This window comes from Camelus ferus, chromosome 1, assembly GCF_009834535.1.
Source record: "Camelus ferus isolate YT-003-E chromosome 1, BCGSAC_Cfer_1.0, whole genome shotgun sequence".
In the NCBI taxonomy this organism is placed as follows: domain Eukaryota; kingdom Metazoa; phylum Chordata; class Mammalia; order Artiodactyla; family Camelidae; genus Camelus; species Camelus ferus.
The window spans coordinates 96,869,990-96,882,055 of NC_045696.1; the positions used below are offsets into that span (position 1 = coordinate 96,869,990).

The following is a 12,066-nucleotide window of genomic DNA, read 5'->3' on the forward strand; positions in this document are numbered from 1 at the left end:
TCCACAACAAAATGATAAAAAAAAAACTGTGAGATAAAACCCTAGGAGAATGGACAGGGAATGTGTAACTTCCCAACCATTAGAGGAGATAAAAAAGGAATAAGAAAACAATTGAGTAAAAGTCAGGAAAAGGGGAAAACAGGGGGGTGGGAGAGGGGACACTTACAAAGCATTTCAAGGAGAAAACACGAAATAAGATGGCAGAAATACAAATATGCCAGTAATGATAACAAATGGGATAAGATAATCTATTAAAAGACAGATTAGGTTAAAAATTTCGCTACATGTATATATATATATTTTTACAAGAGAAACCCTAAAAAAAAAGGAGGCAAATGAAGAGATAGAAAATGAGATACTAGACTAAACAAATGATAATAAACTGAAATTATGTAAAGGAGTTCAATAAGATAAGAACTGAAATATATTGAATGGAATTAGTAACAAAGTGACCCTTGGTGACCATGGCGAGAATGGCTTGGGAGCACAACAGGGGCCTCAACCAGACTGTGTGTAATAAGCAGTGAGCAAAAAGGAAAGAAGTAGAAAGGCAAGTGGAGGGGGCGCATTTCCAGTTAGGGGAGAGGGTTACTTATTTATCATTTATTTACTTATTGAGCCTATATAAATACAGATGTGATAAGGACATAGGAGAGATCCAAGTAGAACAAACGGGAGAGGGAGGAAAAGCAATTGTGGGGAGGAGAGAAGGCTGAAGATGACAAGCACCTAGAGCACCACGGGAGACATTAGCAGCAGACAAGAAGGAAACACTTTCTATTTTATTTTATTTCTAATTTATTAACTTGTCATTACACAAACAATACATGAATGCATACTCAAAAACATCAAACATTACAGGTAAAGCTAAAGCACTCCACCCAACTACTGTGAACAGTTTGATTAGTATCCTTCCAGACCTTCTCTATACATTTTTATAATACACAATTAGGTACTTAAGATGTACACTATACAGTATTTGTGTGTGTGAATGTCTGTGGTAGGCATTTTAACATCAATGGTATCGTATGTATTTCATGTATTATCCTTCAATTTTTCCTTAAATTTTTAAAAACATAACATTGTAACTTAGAGATTTTTCCATGTCAGTACAGGTAGGGCTCTCCTTTTTCATTAATGCCTAGTATTTTATAATGTGTACCGTGCCCCATTCCCTTGATGGGTATTTTGTTTTTTCCAATTTTGTATTATTACAATCAAAGGTACAACAAATATCATTGTTCAAGCCACCTTGTGAACAGAAGTGTGTAAAGTGTGTTTCATTGAAAATTGGAATTGTTGGGTCATGGGGCATGTGAATTTAAAATTGTAATGGACACCACTCAATTGTCTTTAAAAGTGGCTGTGCTAGTTTATATGCTCACCAGCGACGTAGGATTCCTGTTTCCCCACACTCTTGATTTACATTTATTTTAAATATTTGCCAGTTGGATCTGAGATGGTTTCTTGTGTTTTAATGTGCATTAATTTTCCTTATCTTGCTGAAGTTGGGCATTTCTTCATAACTTAATTGTAAAACTTTTGGCTTATGTGCATTTTCATGGGGCTATTTCTAAAAGGGATATGTGACCAAAAAGCATAAGGCTCACTGCTAGTCTGGCTGGAATTAATTTTGGTGAGTTAGAGATCTAAAGTTATCTTTTTCCCAAATAGTTATGTTGTCTTAATACTATTTGTTGAATAATCCATTCTTCCCTACTGGTTTAAATGTCACTTTTATCATTTATTCAATATATATTTGTGTTTGTTTCTGGATTCTCAGCTCTATCAGATTTATTTTTGGCATTAGGCACCTGAGTTATTCTTAACTTGGTTCACTGAATGGTAGCTGATTTTGTCAGCCAAGATAATGTGTTGCTTATGAGACAATCGATGATATAATTCATGACACACAAATGCTATTCTAGTTAAATTTAATTTAAATCAGTAATGTTATCTACAAACTTAACAGTACTAAGACCTGTGTAAACTTCTTTCAGCTTAGTTCCTTTTTTAGGGGACACCTCACAGGCTAAGTGTAGAGCTGAAAGGCTTTTCACCAGGTCCCCTCTTTCTAAAAGTATTATTTGATGTTAAAGCTTTTTGGTGATTTAAAGTTGTTTCCTGGCAATGTCAGAGAGTTTCTCGTGGCATGGCAATATTACCGTTGATTTATAAGAACCTTTCATTCAACAAATAATATGATGCCCACAAACTATGACATACACTTTGAAAAAACAATACAGCACTCTAGCTTTTACTTTTACATTGGACATGAGCTCCTGGAGTGCACATATAGTGTCCTATTTATCTTTCTATCCCTAAACAGCCAGTACAGGGTGCAGCACCTGAACTGAAATAGAATTGAAGTGCATTTCAGCAATGTTTCTATGAAATAAAAAATAAAACTCAAGCTCCTCAAAAACAAAACCTTTACTTTAGGGACATCACACACTTACACATATTTATTTTTTTCTGTCCATCTACCACTTGATTAAAAAAAATATATTTTTAAGTAGGAACACTAGAATTAGACACTGACCTGACAGTTCATGCCCAAGTGTGGGAAAAATGTTCCCTTGCTGTCCATGGACTTCCTCAGGTATGCTCTATCTATAGACATGTTGCTTGCCTATTAAATGACAGCAAGAACTGTAATCTGGAAAACATTTTGGATTGCAGTGGGCAAGCATACTTTACAGTCGTTATATAGAAACATCTCAAGCATGCAAATGAATAAAAAAAAGGTAAACAACTTTTTTATGGGAAAGTAGAAGTGTGGCACTTGCTTTATTTTAAAATTCAGTTATTTTTATGATCTAAATTAGCACATCTTTTCCGACTTTTGTGGGTAATGTCTTTGTCCATAAACTTTGATGCTCCATTTTATAGCTGAACCCTTGACATCAGACCATGGGAAAATTCCCCAAACTGCTTGATCTATCAGTTTCCCTGGTGAGGAGAAGGAAAAATAAAACTAACTCACCATCCATGTATGCTGAAAAATTCTATGACCAAGTAGACAGTGCCAGTGCAAAATACCAGCTTCTTACTTTACCATTACAAATCTTGAAAGGCTGCCTTACTTTTATTTTTGATGATTCTGTTAAAAAAAAAAAGAGGATGTCTATGACCTTAAACTTGCTTGGTATAGTGCCTCACTTAGCATTTTTATTTGTGAACACAGCATGTCAGCCCAATTTGTAGATGAAGGAAATCATTAAATAGCACTTGTACAGCACTCTCTCCGCTGACAAAAGGAATACATGCATTTAAAGAACGGTTCTTACCATAAAAGTTCTGTGACATGGTATAGAAAAATCTGAAACAGGAATGCATTCTGGAATGTCAAAAAGGAAGTAATAGGAAGCAAATAGACATCACTAAATAATGAACTATTAGTATTGCTAGAAAATAGAAACAGGGATTATGAGGCATGAGGAGGTGGGAGAAAAGGTCCAGTTTTGCTTAGGCAGGGGACTTCTAGGGCAGAAAGCCTTCGGAATTGAACTGTGTCAGAGAATGGAAGGTTGGAGCTTACCAAAACTATCCTGACTTGGGCTGTTAGTATCTGCAATGGGGCTAGAAGCCATACTATCCTTTCTGGGGAGGAAGAAGTAACTCTGAGGGACAAACTGAACTCATGTTTCTGGACCACTCTAATTGTAGTCACCATAAAAGGACAAAATTTGGTTTACCTTTAGGGCTGGATTTACACAGAGGCATAAAGGGACAGTCAAGTCTCTTCTAGACCCCCCTACACTTTTGCTAAGTTCTTGAAGTTCCTTTAAAAGGAAATAAAGACTCATTTCATAGAGATATAAGGCTGTTGAAAGGAAGTCTTTCTCAAACTTTCTAAGACTTGGAGCTCTCTGATCTTTCCTTGGAGCAATAAGAAACAGGCACCTGACCCAGGGAACGGAATGTTCATCGTGGAGGGAAAAATGGTACAGAAAGACCCAAGACAAATTCCCTTCATGAAGTCACAAGATTGCCTATATAATTTTGCCTATCCATCATCTCTTTTCTGGATTATTATTGTCCCTCCTAAATTACTTCTCAGCTTCTAGTTTCAGATGCCCAACTACCTCTCATCTGCAAGTGGAATGATTTTTCTGAAATGCAATTGATTACAATCTCATTTCTTAAAATCATTTAATATATCATTCTTGCTTTCTGAATAGATGCCAAACTACACAGGTGGGTGAGGCAGTCATTGACTGTCTGCCTGCCTCCTGTGAAACAGTTCTGTGCTCCCCAAGGAGCTTTGCTTATGGCTCTCGTTTAAGCCTTTGAGCACTCTCTACTTTTGTAAACTTCAAGACTCAGGTGTCACCTCTTTGAGGAAACCTTCCTTGACAAAGCCATCCTTGACTGTATATACAAGTCTTTATTACTGCATTGTATCTATTTGGTTGTCTGTATCCTTAATTAAACTGTGAATCTTGAGGGCTGGGCTTTATCCTTTCAAAAGATTTTTGAACAGGACTGAATCATGTCACAAAAGTGCCTGCCACTGAGCTATAAAGCTTCCTTTAAAAAATACATGACTTCAAAAACAAAATAAAACAAAACAAAAATACGTGACTTCAGATTATCCTTAAAATGTTTCCAGAAAATTAGGTGATATTTTATTTCTGGTTCTACAAGGATGAAATTTCCATTAACAGGTATTTTGGTTAATCTTAAGGACCCTGCCTACCCTACTCCCCAACCCGTTTTTTTTTTTTTTTTTTTTTTTTTTTTTTTTTTTTTTAAAGTGCAGGAGTGACTAGGGTTTGGAACTTGGAGAAACATCATAGTCTCTGACCTGTGACAATTCCTTGTGAATAATAGCAGTTTTAATTATCCACCACTGAGGGCTTGGTAGTAAAGCATTCCTGTCTTAATAACACTTATTATGCTTAGCTCAGGAAATAAAATTGGAAATATACAGCTATTTTGGACATACAGTTATGAGTTAAACATATTTAGTATCTTACAATCCCCCCCCCTTCCTTGGGGGGGGCTGTAGCAAGCTATAAAATCACATTGTAGCTTGGGGAAAGTTAGGTTCATACTGAAGACACATTCCCATCTCAGAAACAAATTTTCTACTTGAATTTTTGCTTGGCTAAAGTAAACCAACAAAAAACTTAGGTGGCACCTTGGTCTATGAGCATTTCACTGAGAAAATTACAGATGGCTCTCCTGTAAGACTGTGCTCCCAAACTGGCATCTGAATAAATTAATATTCCAGCCATGTGTAACAGGAGACTCTAAATATCTGAGGTAAAACTGAAATTTACTTAAGATCCTAAACTAACCACTTGGGGGAATGCTTGATGTCTCCATATACAGAATATCTGATGCTGGCAAGCACACAGCTTTCCCCCTCTTAGGCCTGTCCCTGACTTTGGAGTGGGGGCATGCCTTATTAGAGGAGGTCCGGATGTACAGGCTTCCTTTCACAGCTATTTCTAAGGGTGTTTATGACGAATTTAGATCCAAAGGGAAGGAGAAGAGGGTAGGAGAGGAGAGAACAGGCACTACTATAATTTTGCACTTTTCGAACACTGCACCATTAGTTGAGTATCTTTTCATGTCATTAAAATAAATTGAAAAGTGTATTAATATTTAAGGCCTTAATACATTTTGCCAACTTACTTTCTGGAAGTACTCAGGAAAGCTTGCCCTTCGACATTAGGTCCTGCTATTTAAAAGAAAAATCATTTGTTAAATATTAATTTGCATTTCTTAGGTTACTAGAGGTTCAACTTTTAGCAACTGCCGTTTATTTCTTCTGTGAACTATCCAAGGTTTTCTCTTCTACCGTGATTTTTTAAAAAGTAGTAATTTATTTCAATTACCATTTTAAACATACTAATCATTTCCTTTGTGACTACTACTTTACTGATTATAAAGTGTTTTTCTATCCCAACATCAAAATTTACATTTTCACAAAATTTCAACCCTTTCTAATACTAATTTTTCTCCACCTGTGTTAAATACCACATTGTTTGCTCTTAAGGGGCACACCGGGTGAGCCTTTTGGTTAACATTCCGACACGAAAGTTTCACCTTCTAGCTCATCTGTGGTGGCTCTATTTAAAATCTTACTCCACATCTTTAGCTTGCTTCTTTAAGCCTAAGTACTTAGTTCCTTTAGTTAGTTCTAATGTTAATTAACATTAAAATTTTGTTTTTAGTGAATATATCATTCAGCACAACTATAATGTAAAATAATTGAAAATCCCATGTACACTTCGATTTTATGCCATTTAGTTTGTAGCTGATTTGATTAAGTTTTTATTTTAAATAGATAAAGAACACTTATTTTTCATCTTTTAACACAGAGAGCTAACTATTGGTTCTCATTAACTCTTGATTAGCTAGCTGGCTATAGATACACAGCGTGTTAATTTCTACAGGCACCTTTCTGAATTCAAGTAAAAGTTTTGGTAGACAAGGATTTCCTACTCAAATGTCATTGACATAATATGAATATTAAGTACAAATATTGCTCACCATTCTTGCATTCTTTAAATTATTTTACTTTGAAAATTTAAGAACCATCATTAAGTCATTAATAACATAAGTTTTCATTTAAGGAATATTTTGAACTGCGAAAATACAAATCTAATCAAATTAAATTTTGAACACATATAGAGCCAAATATTTCAACAAAACTGCAGTTTAATTTCAGAAAATGTGTTAAAATATATATTTATACATCAACTTCTGACATACACTTAATGTGTTAGTATACACAAAATGATGCTTTCTCTTGAAATTGTATTTATGAAATGTACATTTTAATTTAAATACTCAGTATACACTGCACTTAATCTGCATGTTGCATTTATTAAATACATTAAAATCTGCAATGTAACAAAACGTTTTCTGCATACGAAATTCAAAACACCATTTTAAATGAACAAAAGATGGCTCACTTCATTTTTTTTTTTTTTTTTTACAACTAGTGTATAGCACACTAGCTCAGCTCCACCATACTACCTGTTCGTTCTTTTTTATTTGACATTGTTCACAGACTAGTACATATTACAATAAGAGTGCTGGATAAAAACATGAGGTACGAAAGTGGTTCAAAGATTATAGATCATGCAGATCATGCTAAGACAGCAAAGAAAATTGTGACTGAGAAAACACTAAGTAAAAATACATAAAGAATGTGCATTATAAAAAAAAAAAAACCAAAAAAAAAAAAAAAAACAACTCCATTACACAGCTTTGCTTCTTTGGTTACAAAGTAGGTTGAACAATTTCACAGCTTTTTATTCCCACCCGAAAAAGAGTCATACGAAATGTCGAAAAGCAGAGGAATCGTGGCAATTTCTCTATTAGAAAGTAGAAACAAATGAACAAAGTTTTCTTCATCAAAATAGCCCAATTATTTATTATATCACAATAACTGGTGACTACCTGTACAGTTGCACTATGTTCTTCATACTTACACTATACAAAATTTACATTCAAGCTGGGTCTTTACTACTGAAAATAAATACCAAAGGTAAATTGCCATTAGTGTTAGAAATATGCCAGGATTCTTTTGTTCAATTATTGCCTAAACGTTTTATCTATTAAATGCAATCCTGTCTTTCAATTCCTTTACTGATACTTATAATTATTCAAAAAAATTAAAAAAGTTCTGTGACATTGTTCATGTACATTATGAAAATAGCAGCCCTGTAATAAATAAAACACAAATAAATGAAAACTTATGTAGGCAAATGTTACTGATATTGAAAGAAAAGTGGCTCTTTAGATGAACTGTTACTTATAATGTGATAGAAAGGCTCAGGGTAAATCCATGGGAAACAGGAAACATGGGAGAGCCACCAAAGCTCTTAAAAGACCCCACTCATGCGCACCAGGTAAAATGCAAACTTTGCTAGCTTTAACACATCCCATCTGTTATTCTCCTTGTGTACTGAGGACATAACCTGAACATTGACAGCGCTGCATGACATCTCAGAGAGAGGAGAAGCTCTTGTAGAATGATTGTCTAATACTGAAAAGGCCAAACACACAACCGAAGCATGGCTACTTGCTTTCGTATCAAGTGGAAAGAACATGAGTGGCACACAAGGATAGGTTGCTTTCAGTTTTTCTTAATGAGGCAAGAGAGCTTTACGCTGAGGAGACATTCGGCTGCTGCGGAGGCTGTGCCGGCTGCGGAGGCTGTGCTGTCGCTGCCTGCTGCTGAGAAGTGCTACCGGGACTGGCCTGCTGGGCTGGGAGCTGGGATAACTGATCGTTGTTTGAAAGAGATTTTAACAGTGCGTTTTCTCGTTCAAGTAAAGAGTTTCTTTCAACTAATTCTTTTATTTGTTCCTTTAGAACTTCCACTTCTTCTCTTACTGCATACATCAAATGGCTTTTCACCAGATCCTGTGAAAAACAAAATTAGGAATGTCAAAAAGAGTGAGAGGGAAAGGAGTTGCTGTTTGGTTCTAGCTCACCTAGTGCCTCAAACACGAGGCGGCTTTGTATTCGCTTTCTGCTCTTGCTTTTAACGTTTCTATTGTATCTTGACTGACCCTAAGGAAGATGGGGTATAAAAAGTTAAGTTCCCAACTAGGGCAGCAAGCCCAGGAATCTCTTTTCAAAGTTTCAAGTGATTTCAAAAAATATATGCTCCTTAAATTGTCAATTACTATAAGCTTAGAATTAAAAAAAAGTTTAATTAAGATAATATGCTTAGATGTCAGATTAAGAAAACAAAGGATATTAAACTAATTATAGTACTGATTTAAGAGATAAAATTAAAAAAAAATAGTTTGAGACTAATGGTCCTTATTTATAGCCTAACTATAGTTTCAATAACCTGAACCAAAATTTTTATATATAAACAGAACATCTTAAAGAAAAAAAAATTTGTAGTAATAGCAGAAATCAGTGAGTTAATTAACAGAAACAGACTATTTATTAAAGCTGAGTAAAACAGTCTCCTTAAATGACCAAAGGATGAAAAAGATTTCCAGCTAAAGTTTTTATTTCAGTACTCTTTTGTCTCTGAACTATTTCTGATGCTAAAATATTTTGGGTATCATAATGCATACTGAATATGTATATCTATCAAAATGGGCCCTTATCAATGGTAATGCATGAAATAAAAGACGTTCAAACAGGGGAAGTATTTACTCCACCGGTATTTCTAGACTAAAAATTCTCAATGTTCTAGCATCTTCAACTAAATCTCATATTCAAAAATACACTTTTGGTCATCTTGATTTAAAGAAATTAGGTATTTGTTTTTCAGAAGTGATAAAAACCAACAATCAATGAAATGCAAGGGCTATATATTTTTACTTACCATTGCTTGTTCTATTTTGTTGTCAATGGCTACACCACCTCCCCCAGATGCACTGGAAAAAATTAGAATATTTCATTAAATTATTCTAAAAAATGTAAGCTCTCTTCCAACTCTTAAAATAATTAAAAACATTTGTGTTTTATGTAAAACCGAAAATGGTAATTTAAAATAGATTAGTCTATTCTCACAATTTCATACTCAGAGCTCTCATTTTGAAAATGAAGATCTCAGTAAATAGATGACTTCTAAAAATCCTTTGTAGTTCCAACATTTCTAATCTGCCTATGACATACACATGCTACTTTAAAATGTAACTCCCAATTCTAGTCAGGAGTTCTCAATTCAGTGAACTTAAGATACATTTTGAATGAGCGGTACCCTTTCTACATCTTTCTCAATCTTCTTCATTTACCAACTATATATTCTAATTGCCTTCTATGTATTAATTCTAGTGGTTACTTATTGCATTAAAAAATCAGATGATGATTTTTTCCTACAGATTTTATATTTTAATACCTAAATTTTAAATTTTAAAAACTGGCTTGTAAAAATGATTCGAAGGCTTTTGGGCAAACAGAACTTGCAGGGTTGGTTAACAAGGAACTCAACATTTTGGCAGACCTACATGCTTTGACTGTAGTTTTACTACGTGGCAAAAATCACCTACTAAGGCATGTGGTTTAGATCAATTTTTTCTGGAAATATTTGGAAATAGTCTAGCTGATAAGTACATCCCAAGTTCAAATATCACCTTAGCATGTGTATGATAATGACACAGAAGGTTGAATAATTGTCTTCTTTGGCAGTTTATATTCCCCCATATATCTAGAAAGGATCCATATCCTTTCCTTGGTGTTTTTGTAAATTTCAATTAGGTTTTCTTGTAAAGATAAATCTGATACTTTAATCTATTTTATCAAATACAAGAAGAGGTCTCTAAATCATTTTTATACAAAACTTTACTAGATACTTTTCATTTAGTATTTAGTGCTAAATTTACATGCTAATATATCTGAAGATTAGTTTACTTTAGATGATGTGGAGCCTCAATGTTACATTAGACTGAGGCTCAGAAATATCTTGTCTGATGTAGTAATGCCTTTTGATAATGTAATACAAGTAGATCATTATATCCTGGTTCTGCTCTTCACTACCATCAAATCAAGTATTTAACTTCCTTGAATCTCAGTTCCCTCATCTGTAAAACGAAGGCTAGTGTCAATGCCTCCATAGACTTTTCACTTTTAAATTCTCGAAACTCTGAATCAATGCATGAAGAACACTAAGCTTGTTTATCTGAGCATTAACCATATTAATTATAGCATACTACTTCATTTCTTGCTGCTGTTTCTAAGATGAAAAGGAGTTTCTGTATACCTAATAACCGGAAAGGATATATGAATCATTAATACTTATATATGTTAGGCTTCAAATGCTTGTAGAGAGCTGCACAAAGCAAGGTTACATTAACTATAAACTGCATAACAGCTAATATAAACTTTAGTGTAAAGTTCAGTTCAGACACCATGTAGATAAATTCACCAAATATTGGCCATAATTTGGCAAAAAAGAGTGACAGGTATTTAGATTAGAATTTGCCTGAGAATCCTAGATTATACCTTATTATTTCTATATCAAGAAAAAAACTGAATTAGTTTTAGTCATTTCTCATTTAGTCATGACTTAAATATATTCAATTCTTTTAACATCAGTTTTAAATAGAATACCTTAAATGCTAACTTTAACACCAGTTCTACATATTAACAAGCAACCAAAACACCCAAGTAAACCCCAAACCCTTCAAAAAGGATTTATTATTTATTTATTTTGATAATTAAAATAAAACCTAGTCAGTTTCTAAACCACTCCCTCAGCTAAGGAAAAATAGTTACCATTCTATTCTTTGCTGATATAATAACCTCTAGTCCTGACTCAGACCTTTTACTGCTACAGAGGAACAGGTTTGCAAAGTATAAACAGATCAAGCTGAAGACATGTGTCTCTTAATAGGTATCACTATTCTAACTTTGTTAAACATTGTACTTGAACAGAATCAAATCAGTCACAGATATAATTATTATCATTATTGTCCCTTTGGCCACTTTGAAGACTGTTACCCAAGAATGCTATAACTTACTGCAGTAGTTCTCAAACTTCAGCATGCACTAGAGTCATCTAGAGGTCTTGTTAAAACAGACCGCTGAGCTCCACTGCAGCAGGTCTGCAGAGGGGTCCAAGAATTTGCATTTCTAACAAGTTTCCAGTTGATGCTGATTCTGCTGCCCAAAGACCATACTTTTGAGAACTGCTAGCTTATAGACATGAAAGAGACTAAGAATAAAAAAATCTAATTCTATTAAAAACATTTCTTAGCCCGGTATACAAAATACTCCATGACCTTGACCTCTGCCTTCTATGGTCTCCACTCCTCTCACACTCCATCTGGTCTATTGTGTGTGGTCTTACATAACGTAACTATTTGCGGTCTGTGGAACGTTATATCCCCTCAGGTTTCCATGCCTTTGCAGAAACTGCTCCCTCAGCTGGAAGTGCTCACAGTTCCAATTTACCTGGTTATCTTTTACTTATTCCTGAAGATGCTCGGTGCCATCTCTTCTGAGATGCCTTCTGATTTCCTAAGGTAGAACCAATTATTCCATCTCTCCTGTGGTCCACTAATCATCACAAACTTTTACAGTGCATAACCAGGAAAGCAGAATAACAAATCCTGGCTCCTCCTTATATTCACT

General features: G+C 34.5%; 1 protein-coding gene across 3 annotated transcripts in view; it reads right to left on the reverse strand.

Annotated features, from left to right (window-relative positions):
• Positions 1-780: 780 nt before the first annotated feature.
• The window catches only part of TSC22D2 (TSC22 domain family member 2), a 53,783-nt gene continuing 42,497 nt past the window's right edge, over positions 781-12,066 (reverse strand). For 2 of the 3 annotated variants that reach the window (XM_014561366.2, XM_006187245.3), the window contains 2 exons: positions 9,317-9,368; positions 781-8,391 (listed from right to left, as the gene is read on the reverse strand). In XM_014561366.2, coding sequence (XP_014416852.2) covers positions 8,131-8,391; positions 9,317-9,368 — 313 coding nt within the window. In that variant the 3' untranslated portion in view covers positions 781-8,130. Of the gene's footprint in view, positions 8,392-9,316; positions 9,369-12,066 lie in introns of those variants that run through there. The other variant, XR_004322447.1, reaches the window with a different exon arrangement.